Here is a 25,407-nt window from a genome sequence, read left to right on the forward strand (position 1 = left end):
TGGGCTGGGCTGGCATTCCTGCTCTGGGATACTGCACAGGCTTTGCGGGCAAAGCTTCACACTGGTGTGTTTCTGGTAGGAGTGAATTCACTAAACTGGTCATGCAGAGCATCCCCAAATGGCTTTATCCAGCAATACCTTTCCTTCAGTAATTTACTGTTATGAAAAACTTTGAGGGGCTGTATATTGGTGTTTTAATGCATGTGTCTGGGTGCAAGAGCACTTGAGCTGTGTAAGATTGTCTCCACTGAGGGATGGATCCTCCTGCAGAGGGAGAGGGACACCAGTAAGCTGTGTTTTCTCTCTCCCCTGTTCCAGTGCTCCTGGAAGTGGGCCCATGTTCAGGACCACCACGGTGGCTGTGGATGAGGAAGGTGGAGACGACGACGACTCTGCAGCCAACAGCGGCTCCTTTGTCCAGACGAGCTCCGGCCAGGCCACAGAGATGACCACGGACAGAGGCTTCCTGAACACTGGACAAGGCATTGTGATGCCAGGCCAGACATCACAGGGGGCACAGGCCATCAGCTTTGGCATTAAGAGCTCCTTGGGAACTCCGCTACAGAAGATTGGCGTGTCCTTTTCCTTTGCCAAGAAGACCCCAGTGAAACTGGAGACCATCGCTTCTGTTTTCAAGGACCACGTGGACGAGTCCAGTTCTGCAGACGGGGGAAAAGGTGATGAGAGGGGGTCCTCAGAGGCTGGCAGCCTGCAGAAGTCTGGGGAGGGTGAAGGCACCAATAATTCTGATGGCAAGGGGGAGGACGATGACCAGCACGACAAGGACAGCGGGGCTCTGGCCAGCACCTTATCCAAACTGAAGAAGATGAGGCGAGAAGATGGACCAACGGCTGTGGAACCACAATATTACCACTACATCCCCCCAGCCCACTGTAAAGTAAAGCCCAACTTTCAATTCCTGCTTTTCATGAAGGCTACTGAGCAAACGGAAGCGGAAAATGTGAACAAAAAAAACGCGCACGAAGTGAAAAAGGGGAGTTCCCCCAAACCCAAACCCAGCAAGCACACAGAAAAGGCTGCCGAGAGCACAGGGCAGCAGAAGGAGCAGAGTACTACTGAAACTGCAGCTCAGCAGGGCAAAACAGAACGAAAAGACATCCCAGAGAATGAAAACACGCAGGAGAGCAAGCACCTTCCAGAGAGCAATCCCCCCGAGCCAGACGCTGCTAAAGAAGCTCCTCCTCCTGCCTCGGGCTGCAGAGATGGCTCTGAGGGACCAAAGCACCCCACGGGACCTTTTTTCCCTGTTCTGAGTAAGGACGAGAGCACGACACTGCAGTGGCCTTCAGAGCTGCTCATCTTCACCAAAGCTGAGCCCTCTGTGTCCTACAGCTGCAACCCCCTGTACTTCGACTTCAAGCTCTCCCGTAACAAGGATGCAAAAGGGAAAGGGGCAGAGAAATCCAAGGATCCAGGGGGGCTTTGTAAAGACAACGCTCAGAGCACAGAACCTGGTGAGGTGAGCAAAGCCAAGGAGGCCGAAAGTGTAGAGAACAGTTCTGCTCAGAAAATGGAAAACAAATCCCAGAGCAAGCAGGAGTCCGGTCTGGGGAGCATCGGTAAAGGAGAGGGGGAGGACAGCAGTAAGAGTATAACGGGTAAGAGTAAATCTGGAAGGTCCCATAAACACAAAAAGAAAAAGAAGCACAAAAAGTCCAGCAGACACAAACGCAAACACAAGGAGGAAGCTGAGGAGAAGGCCCGGAAAGCTGAGCTGGGGGAAGAGAAACCCAAGAAACGGAAAAGGCACAGGCACAAAAAAGGTAAATCCTCCCTTTCGACGGAGTCAGATCGGGCTCTGAAACCTGAACTGTCTGAAGACTGCAGCCATTTCCAGAAGAAAAAGCGATGCTCCCAGGAGTCCCAGAGGAAATCCCTGTCTGCTGAGGAGGGAAGCAGCAGTAAAAAAGAGGACGGGGGTAACTCCTGCCAAGAGCACGGCAGCAAAAGACACAAGGCTGAGCTGCAGCAGGTGCCTGGTGCGAGGAGGCGCTGCCCAGCTCTGTCCCAGGCCCGGAGCGGCTGCCGGAGCCGCCAGAGCAGCGGCGATGATGACAGTGACGAGGGCTCCCCTGGCAAGCACTGCCACCAGAAGTCCCCGTCGCAGTACAGCGATGACTACGACTCGGGCAGCGAGCACTCGCGCAGCCGCTCCCGCTCGGGCCGCAGGCACTCCTCGCACAGGTCCTACTCCAGCAGCTCGGACGCGTCCTCGGGGCACAGCCGCTACAGCCGCCACAGGAGCTACTCGGACGACAGCTACAGCGACTACAGCGACCGCTCCCGCTGCCACTCCAAGCGCTCCCAGGACTCGGAGGATGACTCCGACTACAATGGCTCAAACCACCGCTCGAAGCGGCGCAAGTACTCCTCGTCAGAAGATGACTACAGCTCGAGCAGGAGCAGGTCCAGGAGTCGGAGCAGGAGCCGAACCCACCCTCGAGGCAGGTCGAGATCGAGGAGCCGGGGCAGGAGCCGCAGCAGCAGCTGCAGCCGCAGTCGGAGCAAGAGGAGGAGCCGCAGCGTGACAGGCCGCAGCTGGAAGCGCAGCCGCAGCTACAGCCGGGACCGCAGCCGCAGCACCCGCAGCCACTCACAGAGGTCCCTGTCACGGAAGGGCTCACGGGGCCACGAGAGCCCCGAGGAGAGAAGGTCTGGCAGAAGGGACTTCATTAGGTCCAAGATCTATCGCTCCCAGTCTCCCCACTATTTCCGGACAGGCCGAGGTGAAGGGGCGCTGCCGAAGAAGGAGGATGGCAAAGGAGAGGATCTGAAAGGATCTAGCTCCCTGTCCCAGAACAGCAGCGGCTCTGGCACGGGGCGGACCTCGGAAGGGGACTGCAGTCCTGAGGAGAGGAACTCCGTCACCGCAAAGCTGCTCTTGGAAAAGGTGCAGTCCAGGAAGGTTGAGAAGAAGCCCTGCGTCACTGACGACATGCTGTCAGGGGCAAACAAAGTGGGCATAAAGCTCAAAGATCCTCCCCAGGGCTACTTTGGCCCCAAACTGCCTCCTTCCTTAGGCAACAAACCGGTTCTGCCCTTAATTGGGAAGTTGCCAACCATTCGGAAACCAAACTCCAAAAGATACGAGGAGTCTGGCTTGGAGAGGGGCGAGGAGCAGGAGCTGTCAGATGCTGAGGATGGTTCGCAAGGTATGGAGGAGGGTCAGCTGGCTGGCCAGTCTCTCCTGGAAGATGTAGTGATGGTAATTCAGGACAAGCCTCTGGATGAGCAGAAACGTGATGAAGCCTCTGTGGAGATGCCATCCCTTCCCCTGGACACGCCGGCGCTCCCTGAGTGCTTTGGCTCCGGAGATCTGGTTATGCCACACAACTTCCTCTCGGATCCGAGCGATGGTGATGGGCTGGAGCCTATGGATGGGGGCACCCAGCCAGTCCCAGTGGAAACCAGTATGATGCCCTTAGTTCCAGATGTTGAGCACTTTCCTGGCTATGTGCCTCAGAGCGGGGAGCCGAGCATGGAAGGAGATCGGGAGGGGGGAGAAGATTCCTCTCTAGCCCCACTGGAGAGCCAGCCCATCACCTTCACGCCCGAGGAGATGGAGAAGTACAGCAAGCTGCAGCAGGCTGCCCAGCAGCACATCCAGCAGCAGCTGCTGGCCAAGCAAGTGAAGGCCTTCCCCACCTCGGCCGCCCTGGCGCCGGCCGCACCCGCGCTCCAGCCCATCCACATCCAGCAGCCGGCGGCGGCCTCGGCCACGTCCATCACGACGGTGCAGCACGCCATCCTGCAGCACCACGCTGCTGCCGCCGCCGCCGCCATCGGCATCCACCCCCACCCGCACCCACAGCCCCTCGCTCAGGTCCACCACATCCCCCAGCCACACCTGACACCCATTTCCTTGTCCCACCTGACCCACTCGATTATTCCGGGGCACCCCGCCACGTTCCTGGCCAGCCACCCCATCCACATCATTCCGGCATCCGCCATCCACCCGGGCCCCTTCACCTTCCACCCTGTCCCTCACGCTCTCTACCCGACCCTCCTGGCTCCGAGGCCAGCAGCTGCTGCTGCTGCCACGGCCCTGCACCTCCACCCCCTGCTGCACCCCATTTTCTCAGGACAGGACTTGCAGCATCCACCCAGCCACGGCACATGAAGGACAAAATGAAGGAACCTCGGAGGAAGGAGAATATTTGGCGTTTTGGGAAGGGGTTGGAGTCGAGCCAGCAGGCAGGTGAGGCCTGAGCATTTCCTTTCACTCTTGAGCAGCCAAAGAAGCCAGGGGCTCGAGGGCTGGGCAGTTGGCTGTGTCCCAGGGAAGTCTCCCTCCGACTCCTCCGTGCACGCAGCAGCACCAATCCAGAAGAACCATTTCACCTTTACAACAGCAAGACACTTGGAAAGGCTTTTTTCCCCCCTGGATTCTTACACTTGGTCATCTTCCTTCTGCCACCTTGTATATGACGAATGAGGTTTCATACACACTAATAGGATCTCTAAAAATCCTTTTAATGAGGTCATCTAATTAAAATAGCATGATTGAATCCAGCTTGTAATTGGTGATGGAACATCAGGAGCTGCCGGCTGCGGAGGGGCTGGAGGCCTCAGCTTTCAGGCATTGCAGGAGGTTCCTTGGCCCCTGTCTCTGCAGATGTGGGTTTTTCTTGGTGTGAGCAGCAAAGGTGAAAGTAAGATCTTCGTGTAAAGAGGAGGAGGAGCTCTGTGTCTGTGCCCAGAGCTCCCTTCCTTCCCCTGCATCCACATTCTCCTGCACCAGGATCATGCCTGGATATCCCAGACTGGAGAGAGGTTCTGGGGGTGGGATTCCAGTCTGGGCTTTGACCACTCTTCTCCTGAAAGGGGGGAAAATCACTTTGAATTCCATCTTCTGTGGGGTTGGGAAAGAGGCACTGGGATGGGAGAGAGGAGGAAAATCCTGTTAGGAATTGAAGCAATACAGAGGACAGGGGAGCGCGGCCTGGATGTAAAACGTGTTCTTTCCTCTGTAACACTGATGGTTTCCTTATTAATTTATAGGATTTTTTTTTTAATGTAAAGAATTGCACTGAACTCTGTAAACAAAGATGCTGCTTTTTGTAGCTCCTATCAAAGGTTACATTTGTAGTATATCGCAATAATATTTTTTACAGCCAGTTCTTAGTGGTACTTGTTCTGGTGGCTTCTGTGTAAATATGTTTGCCGTAGGTGACCCAAGACACTTGTAAAGGTTCAATTTATAGTTTCAGCTAGATGCAGAACAGCTAAGCATGTATATTTTATCAAGCTCATGTATTTTTGAAGTTTTTATGTAGTATAAAATGTAAAAACAAACAAAAAAAATCTTCATTTAGAATTTTGCAGAAGAAAAAAAAATCAACAGGTGAGACTTGGGTGAGGTGAGGGGTGTGGGGGTAGCAGTGACTCTGGCAGGTTCTGCATTCCTCCCTGCCATAGGAATGGGCACTGGAGCAGCCTGGGGAGCAGCAGGAATTCAGGGTGCTCCCAGAAAATAGGAGCCCTTTTTTTTCCTTTCCTTTTCCCCCACTTTGGAAGCAGTAATGTGCAGACCCTGCTGGTGCAGGAGGAGCCTTGGGACTTGGTCCAGCCCACACAGAGCTTAGTCCATAAGGGATTTCCCGGTTCTCCCAGCATCACCTAGCTCAGGTGACACTGCCTGTGGGAGCTTCCCCTCCCCAGTGCAGGGGATGTCCCCACTCACGGGGCAGTGTCACAGCCCTTGGGCCACCACCACTGGAGGGAGGGATTTCAGAGCAGTGTGGGGATGTGGTGACATCCCTGTCCCTTTCCTGTCCCCTTCCCCATCCTCATCCGCTTCCCTGTCCCCTCCTGGAGTGCAGCACAAGGTCAGGCAGAGTCAAAGGATCAAAACCCCCTGAGCTCCCTACCGTGTAAATGAGAAATTGAAGCAGGTCAGAGTGACAGCAGTCACAAAAAAGGGACTCAATTTCCTGTAAATACCAGACAATTCAGTGTTACTGTCAGAGCTGAGCTTCATAGGGCCCATCTGTGCCCTGGCCCCACTGCACTGTGGGCAGGGATTGTTTTTGGACTTCAGGATAGCGCTAAAATAATTAACCTGTCATTACTTACAAGCATAAACAGACTGTATTTAACTTTGTCACATAAGATATATATATAAATATATATATATGCTGTAAAATGAGGGAAAAAAACCTTTCTAATAAACCAATGATTTGTGGAAAAAGAGATGTGATGCTGTGTGGTGGTCGGGAGCCGCTGTGCAGAGCACCAGCCTCTGTTTTCCTAACCAAAGCCCTGGTTTGACTAAAGGAAAAAAAATCTAGCCCCCTGCATGCCGGCAGGCTCGGGGTCCAGGCTGCCACCTGGCCTTCCCTGGCGTTGGCCCTGGGAGGAGGTGGCTGATGAGGGATGGGGCAGCAGTGCTGAAAGAAACAGGAAATGAAGTAATGGGACAGAAGAAAAGATTATAATTGCCCTCAGGGGCTCCAGCTGGGTTCAAATGCTGCGGCAAGTTGGGGATGAGACCTCCCGAGGAGGAGCAGCTGCCCCTGAGTCCGGTGTCCTCCTCTCTGGGGCGCAGAGCTGCTCCAGGCTCAGCTAAACCCTTCCCACCCCTCGGAGCTTTAGGCAAATCCCGCTCTCTTCCATCTGCAGCTGCTCCGCAGGGCTGGAGCAGACCCCGCTCCGGGGACTGTGTCTCCCGTCAGGGGCCCCCTGTGCCCCCCAAAACCCCCCGAGTCCCTGTCCTGTCCTGCTTCCCACCTGCAGCTTCAGAGACGGAGGAGAAAAGCCCCATTTCACACGGGCTGGCTCCCAGGGAGCTGCTCCGGGGCTTCTCCCGGCCACGGGCGCTGGGTTGGCACGAGGAGCCCCCGGAGACCTCGGGCAGCCTGACTGTCCTTAATTAATAACAGTTTCAATTAATTCTTCAGGTGGGTTCAGGGCTGACGCCGCTGTCCGGGCAGGGCTGAGCCCCGTGGCTGCCCCAGGCCTGGCTGCAGGCACAGGAGACGCGGACGGGCTCTCGCACGGGGACAGGGACAAGGACGCGCCTTGTTCGCTCGGCCGTGGGCTGTGCCCACCCTGCCCCCGGTCCCTTGCCGGAGCCATTGCCCTGCACGGCGCTGCCGCTGCCTCTGCCCTGGCCGGTTTTGGGGTGTCCCTGCCCTGGGGAAGGGGACACTGGGGGGGTGATGCCCAGTGCGGGCGGGCTGGGTGCTGTCAGCTCCATCCGGCTGCGGAGGGGATATCGGAGGCGATGGAGGGGCCCTGGGCCCTGCTGTCCTCCCCCCCTCGCCACATTTCCGCTGGCAGGGACTGCCTGCACCCCGCAATATCCACCCCGAGATGCACATCTCGAAATAGCCACCCGAGACTGGCACCCCGCGGCGGGCCGGCCGCGGCCCCGCGGGCGATAGGCTCAGGCTGCTGTGGCCGTGTCCCCCCACCCTGTCACCGTGTCTCCCTGTGGCACTGCCACCTCCTGTCCCCCGCCCTGCTCCGGCCATATCCCCCGCACCTCTTCGGCTCCCTGCAGGAGCGGATACGCGTCCGGGGGGGCCCCTTCCTGTGTTCCCCATTCCTGCTGGGCCCGGCTCCAGCTGCGTCCCCCGAGATAAAGCCAAGGACACCCTTGTGGCTGTGGCCACATTTTGGGATGACGATGGGGCTGCTGCGGGTGCTGCTGCTCATCGGGGGGCTGCGCCTGCTCCTCACGCAGGGGCTTCTCCAGGAACCCCCCACCATCTACGAGGGACCCCCCGGCAGCTACTTCGGTTTCGCCCTGGATTTCCACATGAGCAAGGCACCGGGAGGTGGGGGTCGGGCACGGCACACGCCCGCCGACCCTGACACCCGCTCTGCCCCCAGGCGCAGCGTGGTCGTGGGGGCCCCCCGTGCCAACACCTCCCAGCCCGGCGTGGTTCAACCCGGCGCCGTCTTCCTCTGCTCCTGGCCCCCCGACGAGACCCCCTGCCGCGCCCTGCCCATCGACACTGCGGGTGCGTGGGCTCCGTGGGGTGGGGAGCGGGCGCGGGGGGTGCCAGCTCCGCACATTCCCCCTCTCCCGCTCCCCCAGGGAACGAGAGCGAGAGCCAGGGCACCTTGGAGCTCCGCACCTACAAGTCGCACCAGTGGCTGGGAGCGTCCGTCACCAGCTGGGACGACAAACTGGTGGTGGGTGCCTCCGGCGGGGATGTGGGCAGCCTTGGGTGTTGGCGGAGTGGGCACCCAGCCTGTCCCGTCGCCGTGCCCAGGTCTGCGCCCCGCTGCAGCACTGGAACGCTTTGGAGGGGCAGCACGAGTCGTTCGCCACCCCGACGGGCGCCTGCTTCGTGCATAACCCGAGCGAGGGGAGCTCGGTGTGGTACTCGCCCTGCCGCGACCGGACCATGGCCAGCACCTACCGCCAGACGAACTACGGTGAGGGGAGGGCGGGGAGCGGGGAGCGGGGAGCGGGGAGCGGGGGGGGCCCAGCCCCGCATCCCTCTGACCCTGCCCTGTGCCCGCAGTGCTCGACAAACGCTACTGTGAGATCGGCTTCAGCGCCGCTGTCACCCCGGTGAGAGGGGATTGAGGGGCTCGGGGGACTCGAGGGACTCGGGCACCTCGGGGGGATCGGGGGGCGGCGCCACCGGGGCGCCCCCCAGGATGCCCAGGGGGGCTGATAGAGGTGCAGAGGGTGCGGCCAGGATGGTACCTGGGTGTCACGGCGGGGGATGTTGGGGTAGGGATGCTGAGCTGGGGAATGCTGTAGTGGGAGTTCCGGGAGGAGAGGTCCTAGGAGTGGAGGGCGTGCCAGGATGGGCTGGAATGTGCCAGGACGGGAACTACCGGGGTGGGGGATACTTGGGTGAGGGTGCTTTGGGGGGATGCCAGGGTGCCCGGGGGGTGCTGAGCCAGCTCTGCCCGCAGGATGGGACGCTGGTGCTGGGTGCCCCCGGCGGGTACTACTTCACAGGTGAGTCCTTCCTGCCGGCGTTGCCACCCCGGCTGGTGCTCCCAGGCGGGGGGGGAGGGCACCCCGGATGCGGTACCCCTAAGTGCCACCCGCAGTGGCGCTGGCAGCCTAGGGCGTGTGGCAGCGGGTGCCCCGTCAGTGCTGGTGCTCCCCGCCGCGCTGTGCCCCAGGGCTCGTGTACTCGGTGGAGCTGGACAAGATCCTCAATCGCTTCCTCGGCACGTCCCTGCTGTGGCAGGGGAGCCCCGGGCGCCCCACGGAGCCGGTGTCCGGGGACTACGAGGACGGGTACCGGGGTGAGCAGCGGGCACGGGCACCCTGCCCCTCTGCCAGCTCCTGCTGGGCTACCCGGGGTCACCAGTGCCCATCTCCCTGCAGGATACTCGGTGGCTGTGGGCGAGTTTGATGGCAACCCGAAAACCAGAGGTAGGGCTGAGGGGTGCAGGGAACGGGGGTTGATGGGCCTGGGGCACCCTGGGGCTCCAGAGTGCCCTTGCTTCCCTTCCCGAGGGGGCTGGACAGGCTGTGCCAGGACAGGGGTCCTGTCCATCTCTGTGCCCTCATGGCCCCATGTCGCACCAGGGGTATCCCTGTGCCCACCCCAATGCCGGGGGTATCCCCGTGCCCCCCTCAATGTCCCAGTGGAGCACTCAGGGCTCTCATCCCTCACAGAGTACGTGGTGGGGGTCCCCAACAAGAGCAACACGAGGGGTGAGGTGAGTGCTCTGGAGTGCCCGGTGCCGATGCCTGAGCAAGGGGACACCAGGGGACACCACCAGGTGTCACCCCGGGCTGGGCCTGGTGTCTGACACTGCCCTGGGCAGGTGGAGATCTTCACTGAGGGGGACACCCTGCGCAGGCTGCGGGGCATCGCCAGCGAGCAGGTACCCCTGCCCTGTGACACCCCCAGCGCCCCCGCTGCTCCCCAGCACCCCAGCCCCAGCTCCCCCCGCCCACTGTGCTCCTGGCATCCCCCGGTGCCACCCTGACCCTTTCCAGGTGGCTTCGTACTTCGGGCACACGGTGGCAGTGGCCGATGTCGATGGGGACGGGTGAGAGCAGGGACAGTCGTCCCCCCTCCATGGCGACACCCAGGGGTGCTGCCCCGTGCCTGGCACACCGCTGGGTGCCCCAGCCCCCAAACCTGCGGACCCTGACCCTGACCCCGCGCCGGGCGCAGGAGGGACGATCTGCTGGTGGGTGCGCCCCTGTACATGGCCCGGCGCTCCGACGGGCAGCGCAGCGAGCTGGGCCGCCTCTACCTCTACCTGGGGCGGGGACAGCAGCGCCTCGCCGGCCCCCCCCAGACCCTGACGGGCACCCACCCCTACGGCCGCTTCGCCGCCGCCATCGCCAGCCTCGGGGACCTGGACAAGGACGGCTTCGGCGGTAACGGCGCGGCGGGGCGGGGAGGGGGCTGTGCCACCCCCGGTGCCGCGCCTTGGGGAAACTGGGGCAGGAGAGCGCGGGTGGGTGTTCACGTCCCTTCTGTCCCCAGACGTGGCCGTGGGCGCCCCGCAGGGGGGTGACAGTGGCAGCGGGCAGGTCTTCATCTTCCGCGGGCAGAGCGAGGGGCTGGCGCCGGTGCCCACCCAGCGCCTCGACAGCCCCTTCCCCGGCCCCGCCGCCTTCGGCTTCGCGCTGCGTGGTGCCACCGACCTGGACGGCAACGGCTGCGCGGGTACAGCTCTGGCACGACACCGCCCTGCCACCGCCCTGCCACCCCGGTGTCACCACCCCGGCACCGACCTCTGCGTGTCCCTGCAGATCTGCTCGTGGGGGCTTACGGGGCGGCCAAGGTGGCCGTGTACCAGTGAGTGCCCGTCCCTGCGGTGGCCCGGGGCTCCCTCTTGGGTCCCCTGGCATCTCAGCAATGTCCCCGTGCCCCAGGGGACTATCCGTGGTGGTGGCCCGGACCCAGCTGAGCGTCCCCGACGGGCTGAATCCTGAGATCCTGAACGATTTCCTGCCCGACTCCGGAGTCCATGTCAGCCGGTGAGGGACACTGCCATGGGGACACTGCCATGGGGACACTATCGCTGGAACACTGCCGTGGGGACGTTGCTGTGGGGACACTATGGGGACACCACCGTGGGCACAGGACAGGTCTCTAAGCCCCTGTTGGTTGTGTCCCCCCGCAGCTTCCACGTGGAGTTTTGTGTCAGCGTGACGGGCCAGCACATCCCTCAGAGCATCCGTGAGTGCCAGTGTCACCCGGGGGCACCGCTGGCACAGGGCCACCGCTGGGGTGTCACCGCGGGTGTCACCAGTGCCACCTCCCGTTCCCCACCAGAGCTGGAGGCTGAGCTGCAGCTGGACCGGCTGAAGCCCCGGCCATCGCGGAGGGTCCTGCTGCTGCCGGGACACCAATCGTCCTGGCAGGAGGCGCTGCTGGTGGCACCAGGGGCACCCCCTGTGTGCAGAAACCTCACCGCCTACCTGCGGGTACGGGCGCAGTAACAGCGCGGCAGAGGGCGGCAACAGTCCATGGAGGGGACGGGAATGGGGATGTGGCATCGCCAGCCAGGATGGGGACAGGGTTGGGGACAGGGATTGGGGATAACAGTGCCTCCTTGTCCCAGGAGGGTGGCTGACAGGGATGGGGACAGTGTTGGGTGGGGCCGTGGGGCGGGCACGGAATGCCCTCCAGAGTGCCGTGCCCATGGGTGTCCCCAGGACAAGACTGAGTTCAAGGACAAGCTGAGCCCGGTGGCCCTGAGCGTGGCCCTGACGCTGCCCAGAGAGGCCTCGGGGTTGGTGCTCTACGGGGACACCCTGGTGCAGGCACAGGTAGGGGGGACGTGGCTGTGGGGGGACATCACTGTGGTGACACGGGGTGGGCTCATCCCCACCAGGGCACATGTGGGTACCCCCAGCCTGGGTGAGCTCAGCTCTGGGGTCCCCAGCTTGTGCCAGTGTCCCCAGCACCCGCCTGGGACGTTGCCCCTGTCCCCCTCCCACTTTTCTCAATTTCCACTGGGATGTGGCTCCCACCCTCCCCCTCCCCCACTGTCCCTTATTCCCTCTCAAATGTGCCCCACACTGTCCCTGCCACTCCCTCGCATGCCCGTCCTGTTCTGCCCTCTGTGCTCACCCTGCAGTCCCCAATCCCTCCCCTGGATGTCCCCTCTGTACCCAGCACTGTCCCCATTCCCAGCCCTGAGATGTCCCCTCTGCTCCCTCTGCCATCTCCAGTCCCTCCCCAGGATGTTCTCCTGCTGTCCCTGCTCCCTCCTTGGCGTGTCTCAGGGTATGTCCCCATTCTTCTCTCTCGGAGATGTCACCTCCCTCCCCTCCTTCCCTGGAATGTCCCCTCTCTACTCTGCACTGCCCCAAATCTCCCCTCTGGGATGTCCTCTCTGGCTCTTCCACCAGCCCAGTCCCTCCCCGGGATGTCCCCCCGTGCCCCAGTGACTCCCCCTCCCCCACCTCACCCTGGATGGGGGGGGTCCCGCTGTCCCCTCCCTGTCCCCTCCCTGTCCCCCTCCCAGACCCACATCATCCTGGAGGACTGTGGCGATGACAACCTCTGCGTGCCCGACCTGCACCTGGCCGCCGACACGTGAGCACCGGGGAGGGCTGAGGGAGTGCCCGGTGTCCCCGCGGGGTGCTGAGCCCTGTCCCCGTGTCCCCGTGTCCCCCAGCCCCAGCCAGCGCCTGCTGATCGGGGCGGAGGCCGTGCTGTCCCTGCGTGCCAACGCCACCAACGCGGGCGAAGGCGCCTTCGAGGCCGAGCTGAGGGTGCAGCTGCCCCCGGGCACGCACTACCAGGCTGCCCGCAGCACCATCCCGGTGGGTGTGCCCGGGGGGACAGGGGGGACCGGGGCGGGGGGGGCACGTCCTGCCCTTGCTGGTCATCACCTGCCCCTTTGGGGGTGCCCGGTGGGGATGGGTGTCAGGGGGTGCCCAGGGTGGGAGACTCAAACCGTGTCCTTGGTGCTGTCACCTTCCCTGGGGGTGCCCGGTGGGTGTCAGGAGGTGCCCAGCTGGTGGAGGGGCCAGAGGGGACATCCCAGAGGGGAGATTTGGGACAGTGCAGAGTAGAGAGGGGACATTCCAGGGAGGGACCGGGCATGGAGGGGAGGGAGGGGACATCTCCGAGAGGGAAGAATGGGGACAGCAGAGGTGACACCCAGGGGGACGACTGGGGACATACCCTGAGACAGGCCAAGGAGGGAGCAGGGACAGCAGGGGGACATCCTGGGGAGGGATTGGAGATGGCAGAGGGAGCAGAGGGGATATCTTGGGGTTGGGAACGAGGACAGTGCTGGGTACAGAGGGGTGATCCAAATCGGGGGGCTCACACTGTGCCCTTCATCCTCCATGGGGCTGCCAGGTGGGGTGGGTGCCCGGGGATCCTGGGTTGGGGGTTCCTGTCCTGCTCTTGGTGGCTGTCATTCTGCACAGGGACCCCACTGGTGATGGGTGTTCAGGGATGTCCGGGGTGTGGGGCTCAAGCCCTGCCCTCAGCTCATGCAGGTCCCCAGTGTGGTTGGTTCCTGATGGGCCCATGACGTGTCCCCACCCCATGTCCCCACCCCATGTCCCCACTCTGCAGGGGCAGGAGAAGCTGAGCTGCAACCCCAAGAAGGAGAACGGGACCCACGTGGTGCTCTGCGAGTTGGGCAATCCCATGAAAGCAGGAGCCCGGGTAAGGGGACAAGGGGGTCCCTGCTGTGCCTGTCACCCACTGGGGCTGGTCACCCACCTGCCTCTCTCCTCTGCTGTCCCCCAGATCACCGTGGACATGGAGCTGAGCGTGTCCGGGCTGGAGGACATGGGGGATGCCATCACCTTCCACCTCCAGCTGCGGAGGTGACACCCTGCTGTCCCCCCCTCCCCATCCACTGCTGGGACACCGGCACCTCGGGCTCGGTGTCCTCAGCACGTCCCCAAACTCAGTGTCCATCTCTCATCCCGCTGTGTCCCCACAGCAAGAACAGCCCCAGCCCCAGCAACGCGTCGGTGACGGTGACGGTGCCCGTGGAGGCAGAGGCGGAGATGGAGCTGCGAGGGTGAGGGTGGGGGGAACACGGGGATAACGGGAGGGGACGAAGGGGGACACTGACCCACTTCTCCCACCAGCAACTCCCTGCCTGCCACCGTGGTGCTGCCCACGAGCTGGCACGGCGTGGAGACCAGCCGGCGGCCCGAGGATCACGGCATCAGGGTGGAGCACGTCTATGAGGTGATGCCCGCGGGTGTTCAGGGATGCCCGCTCTGTCCCCTGCCCGGCGTCATCTCCTGTGCTGGGCATCACCCGCCGTCCTCCCGCAGCTCCACAACAAAGGTCCCGGCACCGTCAGCGGGGTCGCGCTGAGCCTCGCCGTGCCCCACCGGCTGGGCGACCACGTCCTGCTCTACCTGCTGGAGCTGGGCACCGAGGGGGGCATGAACTGCTCCCACCACCGCGCCCTCAACCCCGCCCAGGTAGGGGCTGCGGGACCCTGCCCGCCGGCGGGCTCTGGGACGTGTCTGGGAGGTGGGTGTCACCTCTGTGTCCCCTTCCAGCTGGAGATCTCCGGTCCGACGGCCGCAGCGCCCGGGAACGGCACCCACCAGCGGGAGCGCCGGGAGGCGGAGCCGCCCCCGGCAGCGGGGCTGGGGGACGAGGGACTGGGGGAGCTCGTCCGTGTGGTGAGCGGGGGACCCTGGGGATGGAGGCAGAGCTGGGGCTCCCAGGGTGGGACCACATCCTTGGGTGACCCTGGGGACCTGCGGCCCATGGTGGGCACAGGGCTGGGAGTGTCCCCTGGGTGGGGGCCCCCCAACGCCCACCGTGTTGGACGCCACCCTCAGGACTGTGACAATGCCACGTGCGTGGACATCACCTGCCACGTGCCCAGCCTGGGCAAGGACCAGCGGGCACTGGTCAGCATCCATGCCCTGCTCTGGATGGACACCCTGCAGCAGGTACTGTCCCCCTCCTGGGGACAAAGGGGACGGGGTGGCATTGTGTCCTCAGGGCATCTCTGCAATGTCCCCTCCTGCACGGTGGTCCCCAGAAAGCATCCTGGAGATACCATGTGTGGGGTCATGGGTGCCCTGTTAGCTGCCAGCACCCCTGATGCCAGGTTCCCATGTGTCCCCCCATGTGTCCCCCGCGTGTCCTCCCTTCTGTCCCTAGCGGGAGCACCTCCTGACGCAGTTCCGCATCCAGTCACAGGCGTGGTTCAACACCTCGGCCATGCCCTACCGCGTCCAGCCCCGGGTCCTGCCCACCGGCAAGGCTGAGGTAGGGCTGGCGTGGGTGTGGGGACACGGGGACGGGCCGTGGTGGCAGCGGTGTCACCCCCCTGTCTCTCTACAGACTGAAACCTGCGTGGTGCGCACCAGCCCTGGGGGCGAGGGGGCTGTGCCGGTGTGGTGGGTGGTGCTGGGGGTCCTGGCCGGGCTCCTGCTCCTCACCCTCCTCATCCTCCTCATGTGGAAGGTGAGTGGGCACAGGGGGACACTGGGGACACTGGTGTCATACACCATGGTGGTGGAGCCTCACTGGCACCAGAGGGACCATGAAACACGGGATACAGTGTTGGGGGTGGGGGCTGTGGGACAGGACGGGGGACAGCAGCACGGGTGACACTGTGGGGTCCCCAGAGGCAGGGGGTCCCTCAGGAGCGATGCCATGTGTCCCCGCGGTGGTGCCACAGGGATCTCCGGGGGGCTCCTGGGGCTGCTGCCGCGGGGTTCCCCCGGGCCCGACTGTCACTGTGTCCCCTTCCAGATGGGTTTCTTCAAGAGGACGCGGCCGCCTGCCGAGGGGGACGCGCAGGAGCCGGGCCAGGCACAGGAGCCGAGCAGCGCCCAGGGGCCGGGCCAGGCCCAGGACTAGCGGGGTCCCCCCGTGCCCCACCCCCACCCCGCTCGCCTTCCCCAGCCCCCCGTGGGACCCCGGCCCCGCTCTGCTCCCCCCGGACAATAAATCCCTGCCCTGCCCTCGGGTGCTGCCCTCGGGGTGTGGTTGTGTCCCCCCGGAGCTGCACCGGGGCTCTGCCGGGGGACAGGGCACAGCAGGGGCAGGGAGGATTTTGGGGATCCCTGTGTGTCCTTGCGGGGCGCCCCGGGAGGGCAGCGGGGAGGGTGGTGCCGGGGTCAGTGCCGGGGGACTGCTGCACTGCTGGGGATCCGTACCGGGGCCGGTGCTTGGTACCGCGGGTGGGTCACGGTACCGGGATGGGACCGGGGGATCGGGGCAGTGCCAAGGGCCAGTCCCGAGATGCCGCTGCGGTACCGGGGCTCGGCGCTGAGGCTCACGGAAGTACCGCGAGTGGGTCCTGGGATGCTGGTGCCGGGTCAGGGCCAGTCCCGGGATGCTGGTGCCGGTACCATGGCTCAGTCTCGGGTCTCGGAGTGGAGCCGGGAATGGGTCCCGGGAGGCCTGTGCGGTACCGGGGGCAGTTCAAGGCGGCCGGTGCCAGTACCGGAGAGAGTCCTGCAGTGCCGAGTCCCGGTCCTGGTCTCGGCATCGGTACCGGGGTTCGTGCCGGGGCTCGAGACAACGTCAGAGGTGGATCTGGGGGTCGGTGCCGATGTCGGGGGTGGGTCCTGAGATGCCGCTGCCGACACAGGGTCAGTCCCGGGATGCCGGTGACGGTACCGAGTCCGGGTTCAGGTACCGAAGCGGTCCCGGGGAGGGGTGCTGGCGTCTGCTGCGGTACCGGCGACGGGTCCCGGCTCTCGGGGCACTGCAGGGGGCGGTGCCGGAGGTCTGGGGCGGTGCCAGGGTTGGTCTGGGGGTCTCGGGGCGGTGCCGGGGGTGGTCCCGGTGCCGGGGCGGTGCCGCTCTGGGGGTGGGCACTGGGCGGCCGTGCCCGGCGGCTCCGGCAGGTGGAGCCCGGTCCCCGCGGCGGGCGGGCGGACGGGCCGGGCGGGCCGGGCATGGCGGGGTAACGGCGCGGAGCCACCATGCGGCCCCGCCGCCTCCTGCCGCCGCTGCCGCCGCTGCCGGTGCTGCTGCTGCTGGCGGCCGCGGGCGGGCGGCGGGCGCGGGGCGCGGCGGAGCCGGGAGCGCACGGTGAGAGCGGCCTTTGTGTGCGGGGCGGGGGGCGCCGCCGGCAACACCCCCGCGTTCTCCCCTCCCGACCCCCGCGCCCACATCCCCCCGGCATCCCTCGGCCCCCACCCCCTGCCCCGCACCACCCAAGCCCTACCAACGCCCCGGCTCCCCCACGCCCGCCCGAGCCCCGCGCCCACATCCTCCGGGCATCCTTTGAAGCCTACCGCCCCCCCGCGCACCACTCCCCGATCGATCCCGGCACCGGCCCCCCCATCCCCGCATGACCCCCGCCCCGACATCCCCCCGGCGTCCCTTGGCTTCTTCACCCCCTCAGCAGCACCGGCCCCCTCCCGCCCCCCGCCCCGACACTCCCCGCACCCCAAAGCCCAGCCCCGCCCGCCCCCCGCCCCGAATCCCCATCCCGACACCCCCATCCCCTCCCGTCCCCCCGGCTCCGACACCCCCATCCCTGCCCACCCGCCCTCCCACTTCCCCCGCGCCCCCCGTCCATCCCCCTTGTCCATCCGCCGTCCATCCCCGGCTCTGTCTGTCCGGCCGCACCCCCCTCTGTCCGTCTGTCTTCCCGTCCCCGGGCGGTTCTGGCCACCAGCGGGAAGAGGGTGATGGGTGGGGGGCCTGGGCAGTGCCGGGGGGTGCAGCTGGTTGGGGGGGGTCTCGGACAGAGCTTCTGGGGACGAGAGGGTGGGGATGGTGCCGGACCTTGCGGAGCAGGATGGGGGGGGGGGGGGGGTCCCGGGCAGCGCCAGGGGGCCGCGATGGTGGGTGGGCGTCACAAACCAGGGGGTGAAGGAACTTGGGTGGGGATCACGGGCAGAGCTTGGGGTGCAGGAGGGTGGATGGGGGTCCTGAGCAGAGCTTGAGGGTGTCTGATGGTGGGTGTAGGTCCCAGGTCACGGCGTGCAGGAGGGTGGGTGGGCAGGGGGTCCTGAGCAGCAGCCGGGGATGCAGGATGGTGGGGGTGCATCCGGCAGGCAGGGTGGGCCTCGGGGTCCCCGCGGTTCCCTGTGACCCCCTGCTGCACCCCAAACCCTCCTGGCAGAGCCCCTGTGCCAGGGTGAGGCGTGCCTGGGGGTGACAGGGGGGCTGTGGGCTGAGGGGGGTCCCTGACCCGTCCTGTCTGTGCTGGCTCAGCTCCCCGCTGGCGTCACCCCTGCCCATCCCCGTCCCCGTGGGGTGACAGCCATGACAAGGCTCCTCAGTGCCCCCCCAGGGCCTGGCACCCCCGCCCTGCTCACGGGACACTGGGGTCAGACTGGGAGGCGCTGGGGAGCCAGCGAGGGGCCAGCGCGCCTCGGGGTGGCCGCACCACCCTCTGGGGACCCTTTGGTGGTGGCGGGGGGTCAGAGAGTGAGGACGGGGCCGTGCCTGTGCCTGTGTCCCCGTGCTGGGAGTGGCACCGTGGCCCCCTCCTCGGCCGCTGATGCCAGCTGTCCCCCGGCAGCTGCGGGTGGCCGGCGTGTGGCCGCGGGGACATTCCTGCCCGCGGGTGCCGGCTGTCCCCGCCATGCGGGGGGACTCCCCCAGCCCCTCCATTCCTGAGCCCGCCCCCCCCGCCCCTGTGCATCGCTGGAGCAGCTGCTGCGAATCTTCCCCCCTCGCCCATTGCCACATCTGGGCCGCATCTGGGCCGGGGCGGGTCGGGAGGGGTGCTCGGTGGAGTGGGGGGTTCCGGGGGGCCGGGGCTGCGGGGGGCCCGGCGGCAGCCCCGGGGCGCGGGATGAAGGAGGTCGTTGCCTGGGTGACGGCGCCGGAGCCGGGACCGCTGCCAAGGGCTGCGGATCATGCGCAGGATGGCGCCGGCTCGGGGGGGCCGGGGGCACACGGGGGTTTAGGGTCCCCCCTCCCTCCAGCCGGGCCCTGCAGCCGAGACTTGCCGGGGGGATCCCTCCCCCTGCTGCTGGTGGGGCCTGCTGGGTTCGAGACCCCCTGGCCTTGGGACAGGTGTGAGTGGCACCTGGGGGTGGCCTTTGGTGGGGGGGGGGGGTGAGAGTGACGTGACTGGGTGCACCCATCCAGGTGGGCACGGCACCCTGGGGCCAGGAGCCCCTCAGGGAGGCACAGGGTGGGCACAGCAGTGATGCTCACGCCCCCTCAGGATGGTGCCTACTGGGGAGCACCTGTGACCTGCCAGGGTGGTGCCTGTGACTCACCTGGGTGGTGGCTGTGACCTGCTGAGCATGGTGGGCGCTGGGATGGGTCCCACCACCTGCTGGGATGGTGGGCATGACCCACCAGGATGGTGCCCATGGCTTTCTGGGATGGTGCCTGTGACCTGTCAGGATGGGTCCCACCATCCTGCCTGGATGGTGACTGTAATCCATTGGAACAGGTCCCACCACCTGCTGGGGTGGTGACCATCATCCACCAGGATGGTGGCCGTGATGGTGGCCATAACACCCCTGGGATGGTGGCCATGGCCTGGCAGGGTGTGTTCCACCATCTGCTGAAATGTGGCCATGTGTGTGGCCAGCACCCTGTGCTATTGGCCATGACCCCCTATGATGGGGATGGTGGCCATGACCCAGCCGGTCCCACCACCTGTTGGTGTGGTGCCCATCATCCATCAGGATGGTGCCCATGAACCCCCTGGGCTGGTGGCTGTGACCCCCTGGGATGGTGGCCATGCCCCCTGGGCCGGTGGCTGTGACCCCGGGTTGTGTCCCATCCTGCTGAGACGGTGGCTGTGACTCCCCCCCACCCTGTCCCCTGTGCCCACGCCATGTCCCCGCCGTGTCCCCGCAGAGGTGCTGCTGCGGGTGCAGGTGTTGGAGAGCGGCACGCTGGCCCCGCTGCCGCAGGCGGCCCTGGACGTGTTCGGCGGCCGCAGCGCGCTGGCCGAGGGCAGCACGGACCACGCGGGCTCCGCGGTGCTGCCCGTGCCCTACCGCCTGGGCTCCTGGCTGCTCGTCACCGCCGCCCGCCGCGGATACGTCACCGCCTCTGTCCCCTGGCGCGTCACCAAACTGCCACGTGAGTCACCGGGACCCCAGCGCCTTCCTGGGCTGCTCTGGCTGGGGGTCCCCCATCCCTTACTGGGGTCTCTGAGTCTGACTGGGGGGCACAGTCCTTTCCTAAGGGGATTTAGCCATGAAGGGGGATCCCAATTGCCTTCCTGAGGATTCTGGGTCTGATTTGGGGTCCTAAATTCCTAACTGAGGGGCTCTGAGCCCTGGTGTGGGGTCCTTAGCCCCTTACTGGGACTTCAGTCTGTTCCTTACAGGGGACCCCTAATAGGTATCAGTGTAGGGATCCCTTATAGAAGGGTGTTTGGGAGGGGTCAGGCCCCTTTGGGAGGGAACAACCATGTCCTGGTGTTCCCCAAGTCCCCCATCCCATCCCATCCCATCCCATCCCATCCCATCCCATCCCATCCCATCCCATCCCATCCCATCCCATCCCATCCCATCCCATCCCAGGGGAAGTTGGGGGTGCCCCCTGGGATGCACTCCAGCCCTTTTCCCCAGGGCAGGGGGGACTGGGGGTGGCATCAGTGGGAGGGGTCACCTTGGGGGGGTGGCACACATGGGAGCACCCAGCTGGGGAGGTGGGAATGGGGGTACAGGGATTGTGGGGTACAGGATGGGGATGGGGGAATGGGGGGTACTGGGATGAAGCGATACAGGGACAGGGATGGAGGGTGCGTGGATGGGGTTGTGGAGGGGGTGCTCCCACCCTGCCCCCCCCGTTCCTCCTGTCCCTGTACCCAAATGCACCTCACCCCTTGCTGGGTCCCCCTTCCCCTCCCCCTCCACAGACCCCACCTCCCCCCTCTCTCCATCAGTTCCCCCAACCCCGGGAGGAGTGTGTGAGTATTTTTGGGGTCCAGGTGTGTGTATTTTGGGGTCCCCCATCACCCCCTCTTCCCCTTGCAGTGTACGCCTCCATCAGCCTCTACCTGCTCCCGGAGCGCCCGGCCACGCTCATCCTCTACGAGGACCTGGTCCAGATCCTCCTGGGATCCCCAGGTGAGACACGGGGGTGGCCCTGGGTGCCGCCACCCGCCCCGTGCCCCCCGGCCGAACCATGGGGATGGCAGTGGGTGACACCGCCATGCCCCCGGGTGCTGCCACCCGCCGTGTCCCCGCAGGTGGCCGTGGGCAGCCGTGGGCGCAGTTCCCGCGGCGGGCAGCCCGCCTGCCCCGCAGCTCCACCTACAGCCAGCTGGCCGCGTCCCTGACCGCCGCCTCCGGCCCCGGCCTGGCCCGCGCCTTCCCCGCCTTCCTCGGGGCCGAGCAGGACGGCAGCGGTACGGGGGACACCGGGCACTGGGGGGTGGGGGGCGCGCCCTATCTGACCCCCCCTTAGGGATGTCCCCGTCCTTGTCCCCGCAGCCAATGGCACGTGGCTGGAGCTGGCGCCGGTGGCGGCCGTCAGCGTCCACCTGTTCACCGGCAACGGGACCGAGGTGCCGCTGGCCGGCCCCGTCCATCTGTCCATCCCTCTGGCCCCCGACGCCGCGGCTGTGGTGGCCACCAGTGTGCCAGCCTGGAGGTTTGACCCCAAGAGCGGTGAGTGCTGGCTGGGGGTGGCAGAGGGGACACAGCTCCTGCTGGGGGTGGCAGAGGGGACACAGCTCCTGCTGGGGGTGAGAGAGGGGGACACAGCTCCTGTTGGGGGTGGCAGAGGGGACACAGCTCCTGCTAGGGGTGGCAGAGGGGGACACAGCTCCTATTGGGGGTGAGAGAGGGAACACAGCTCCTGCTATGGGGTGGCAGAGGGGACACAGCTCCTGTTGGGGGTGGCAGAGGGGACACAGCTCCTGCTAGGGGTGGCAGAGGGGACACAGCTCCTGCTGGGGGTGGCAGAGGGGGACACAGCTCCTGCTATGGGGTGGTAGAGGGGACACAGCTCCTGTTGGGGGTGGCAGAGGGGACACAGCTCCTGTCAGGGGTGGCAGAGGGGACACAGCTCCGGCTGGGGGGCCGGGGGGGTGATGAGGGGTCTCAGCCCGGTGTGTCCCGGCAGGGCTGTGGGTCCGGAATGGGACAGGGCTGATCCGGAAGGAAGGCCGGCAGCTGTACTGGACGTTTGTCTCCTCCCAGCTGGGATACTGGGCAGCAGCTCTGCCCTCCCCCAGCACGGGTAAGGTGACACCTGTGAGTGCCCTCCCAGCCTGTGCCCCTTGGCTCTGGGCGCAGGCTGGCTGAGGGGGATGGCAGCACCTTGGGGTGCTTCTCTCTCTGATCCCCCTGTCCCAGAGCTGCCTGAGGGGCTGGGACCACCCTGGGGTGCTCCTGGTGGGCTGGGGGCTCCCCCCAGTCCCATTGTCCCCAGGGCTGTCTGTGCTGGGGGGACACTGCAGCCCCCCGGGGTGCTTTGCTGGGGGCTCCCTTTGCCCCTCTGTGCCAGGGCAGCCCCCCAGGGTACTCTCAGGGGGGGCTTCCCCTCTGACCCTGCTCTCCCCAGGGCTGGTGGCGATGGCAGCGGGTGTGACAGACATCACCACCTACCACACCATCTTCCTCCTCACCATCCTGGGTGCCCTGGCCCTGCTTGTCCTCATCCTCCTCTGCCTCCTCATCTACTACTGCAGGTCAGTGTCCTGCCCATGGAATGTGGGAATGGGCGTCAGCACCCACCTGTAACCCCTGGGTGCCCCCATTGCTGGGAGGGACCATTTCCTGGCACCCTGTAACTGGTTATGGGGAAGGCGCAGCGTCCTCCTGGTACCCCTGGGTGCCCTATATCTGTCTTTGGGAAGGGGGGCACCACCCCAAGGCACCCCCAAGTGCCTTCGACCTGACTGTGGGGAAGGGGCACCACCCTCCTGGCACCCTTGAGTGCCCTGTAGCCATTCCGGGGTAGTCACCACCCCTTGGAGCCCCCAAATGCCCTGTAGTTAGCTATGGGGAGGAGGCACCAGCCTGTGGCACCTCTGGGTGCTCCTTAGCTCGATTTGGGAACCAGACACTGATCTCCAGAACCACTGGGTGTCCTACAGCTGGCTTGGGAAGCGGGACACCACTCCTCAGCACCCCTGGGTACCCTATAACTGGATTTGGGGGGTGACACACCACTCCCCAGCATGCCCGGGTGCCCTATAACTGGATTTGGGGGGTGACACACCACTCCCCAGCGCTACTGGGTGCCCTATTCCTCTAGCTCCTTCCAGCAAGTGAGGGAGGGGGCAAGCAGGGGGACCCTCGCCCACACGAGCCCCCGTGTCCCCGCAGGCGGCGCTGCCTGAAGCCGCGGGCTCAGCACCGCAAGCTGCCGCTGCCGGGGCCGCTGGACGCGGCGCGCCGGGACCAGGCCACCTCGGTGTCCCAGCTGGACCTCCTGTGCGGGGGCAGCCACCTGGAGACCGCCTCCTCGGGCGGCGACACCGACCTGCCCACCCCCAGCCTGCCCCCCTCCACCCGCGAGCTGACCCCCGCCCGGCCGGACTTCTTCCAGCCGCCGGCCCCGGCCCCGCTCCGCGCCGGCCTCCGGCCCCCGGCGGCCACGCTGGGCCCCCGCCGCCGCCAGCCCCCCGCCCACGAGGACTACGGGCGCTCCGGCGAAGCCTTCGGCCTCCGGGCCGCCCGCTCGGTGGACGGGCTGCAGCCGCCCGACGAGCACCCCCGGGGCACGCCCGCCTTCGCCCCGCGGCCGCCCTCGCCCTCGTTCTCCCGTTACGGGCCGCAGCCCAGCGAGCACCCGCTGCCCGAGCCCCCCCCGCGCCCGCCCTCGCTGGCCCCCCCCGGCCCGCTGCTGCTCTGCGGGCCCCTGGACCGCGGCGGGGGCCCCGAGGATGTTTACCGGGGCGTGATGCCCACCCTCCTCATCCCCGCCCGCTACATGCGCCTGGCCCCCGGCGAGCCCGAGGGTCCCCCGGAAGCCGACGGGGGCCCCGGTTCGACGGCGGCGACGGCCGCGCCCCCGCCCCCCCCCTCCTCCGGGCAGCCCTTCGAGGAAGGGGAAAACTGGGGCGGGGCTCGTGCCCCCCAACCGGTGAGCGGCTCGGTGGCCATCCCGGTGCTGCTGGACGGGTCGGCGGTGGCCCAGCTCAACGGAGAGCTGCAGGCGCTGGCGGGGCAGCAGCTCCTGGAACTGGCGGGGCCGCCACCGCCGAGAGCCTGGTTCGTGTCCCTGGACGGGCGCTCCTCCCAGGTTCGGCACTCCTACATCGACTTGCAGGGCAGCGAGAGGGGCCCCGGCCCCGCGCCCCCTCCCCGCCTCCCCCGGGCCGCCGGAGGCGGGGAGGAGGACGGGGGGCCCCGGCCCCCTCTGCCCGCAGCCTCCCCCGAGGACAGCTCGCTCGCCCCCTTGCTGGAAGCGGGCAGCGGGGGGCGGAGAGGGGGGGGCAGCGGGCGCAGCAGCGCCAGCGAAGCCCCCCGAGATTCCCTGACCAGCCCCGAGGAGGAGGCGCTGACCGAGGCGGGCGACGTGGGCGACGAAGGGGGCGACCGCAAGAGCCCCTGGCAGAAGCGGGAGGAACGGCCTCTGATGGTCTTCAATGTCAAGTGAGTGTGGGGAGGGAGGAACACCCTGGTCCGGGGTGGGGTCCATGGGGTGCTGAGGTGGTGGGGACACGGCTGCTGTCACCCGTCTCAGCCTACCACTCCTGCCCAGCCATCGTCTCCTCCCACCACTGTCCTCTGTCATTGCTGTCCCATCGCTGTGCCATCCCATCCCATCCCATCCCATCCCATCCCATCCCATCCCATCCCATCAGTCCCATCCCACCACAATACCACACAGCCATCATCTCCCACTGCTGTGATCCCCATCCCACCCTTCCTGCCATGCCATCCCACCCCACCACCTTCCTCACCATCCTGCCTTGTCACTGTCCTCTCCCACCACCATCCCAGCCCATCACCATCCTCTCCTGCCACCGTCGTGTCCCATCACTGTCTCATCTCACCACAATCCCATCCCACCACCACAGTCCCTTTCTGCCAGGGCAAAGACCAGAGAGACCACACCCATGTCCCTATTCTGCTCGGGACCCCCACCCTGTGCCACCAGACTCTGCCACACGAGATCTTGGTGCCCCTGTTCCCTCCGTGTCCCACCCAACACCACCATCTACCTCCCTGTTCTTTTGGGGGTGGGAGCTGCATGCTCCATGTTCCCCCAGTCCTGAGCCCTGTCCCCTTTTGTGTCCCTGCAGGACAGGGGGGGCTGGCACTGCCCCCCGAGCCAGCGGTGCCTCCAAGCTGCCATAGGAGCTGGGGGTCCCCAGTCCCTTCACCCTCATCCCCCTTTGGATTTTAACTTGTGTTTCTAAACGTTTTCTACGTGGTGAGGATGAAGAGGGGTCATTGGGGCCAGGCTGGCAGAGAGGGGGGCCATGGGGACCCCCCCGGGTGCCAGGCTGGGCAGGGAGCTGCTGCCTGCACCTGCCTGCACGTCCTGCCTGCTCCTTAGAGGCATTAATATATTAAATACACAAAATCCCCCCGCCTCCGCCTCCTGCCTCAGTTTCCCCCTTGCCGGGAGCCATGGGTTGAGTTTC

The 25,407-nt window shown here is 65.7% G+C and overlaps 3 protein-coding genes across 7 annotated transcripts in view; all 3 read left to right on the top strand.

Moving 5' to 3' along the window:
* GPATCH8 (G-patch domain containing 8) overlaps nt 1-6,188 on the top strand; it is a 55,607-nt gene extending 49,419 nt beyond the window's left edge. For all 5 annotated transcript variants that reach the window (XM_084222118.1, XM_084222120.1, XM_084222122.1 and 2 more), the window contains one exon: nt 319-6,188. In XM_084222118.1, the coding sequence (XP_084078244.1) occupies nt 319-4,141 (3,823 nt within the window). In that variant the 3' untranslated portion in view covers nt 4,142-6,188. The remainder of the gene's footprint in view (nt 1-318) is intronic.
* A 1,058-nt stretch (nt 6,189-7,246) lies between these two features.
* Nucleotides 7,247-15,779, top strand: ITGA2B (integrin subunit alpha 2b; the record flags this gene model as incomplete). Its single annotated transcript, XM_084222248.1, has 29 exons — nt 7,247-7,988; nt 8,066-8,163; nt 8,244-8,409; nt 8,499-8,548; nt 8,902-8,947; nt 9,118-9,243; nt 9,326-9,373; nt 9,620-9,663; nt 9,772-9,831; nt 9,947-9,999; nt 10,128-10,336; nt 10,446-10,628; nt 10,715-10,760; nt 10,838-10,942; nt 11,089-11,144; nt 11,241-11,392; nt 11,624-11,737; nt 12,439-12,509; nt 12,592-12,739; nt 13,506-13,598; nt 13,683-13,762; nt 13,882-13,962; nt 14,033-14,135; nt 14,225-14,377; nt 14,459-14,584; nt 14,747-14,860; nt 15,075-15,182; nt 15,258-15,380; nt 15,672-15,779. The coding sequence occupies 29 exons, from the start codon at nt 7,247-7,249 to the stop codon at nt 15,777-15,779; spliced, it is 3,606 nt and encodes a 1,201-aa protein (XP_084078374.1).
* A 1,040-nt stretch (nt 15,780-16,819) lies between these two features.
* On the top strand, nt 16,820-25,334 carry FAM171A2 (family with sequence similarity 171 member A2). The gene is made up of 9 exons (XM_084222346.1): nt 16,820-16,961; nt 19,707-19,934; nt 20,837-20,929; nt 21,052-21,210; nt 21,296-21,472; nt 21,930-22,046; nt 22,371-22,497; nt 23,138-24,409; nt 25,063-25,334. The coding sequence occupies exons 1-9, from the start codon at nt 16,853-16,855 to the stop codon at nt 25,115-25,117; spliced, it is 2,337 nt and encodes a 778-aa protein (XP_084078472.1). The 5' UTR covers nt 16,820-16,852; the 3' UTR covers nt 25,118-25,334.
* The last annotated feature ends 73 nt before the right edge of the window (nt 25,335-25,407 follow it).

Source organism: Fringilla coelebs (genome assembly GCF_963513975.1).
Source record: "Fringilla coelebs genome assembly, chromosome: 27".
In the NCBI taxonomy this organism is placed as follows: Eukaryota; Metazoa; Chordata; class Aves; order Passeriformes; family Fringillidae; genus Fringilla; species Fringilla coelebs.

Coding starts and splice junctions, on each gene's coding strand:
- FAM171A2 (XM_084222346.1), top strand. CDS start 16,853: ATGCGGCCCCGCCGCCTCCTGCCGCCGCTGCCGCCGCTGCCGGTGCTG. Junction 21,473..21,929: donor GAGGTTTGACCCCAAGAGCG/GTGAGTGCTGGC, acceptor GTGTCCCGGCAG/GGCTGTGGGTCCGGAATGGG. Junction 22,498..23,137: donor CTCCTCATCTACTACTGCAG/GTCAGTGTCCTG, acceptor GTGTCCCCGCAG/GCGGCGCTGCCTGAAGCCGC.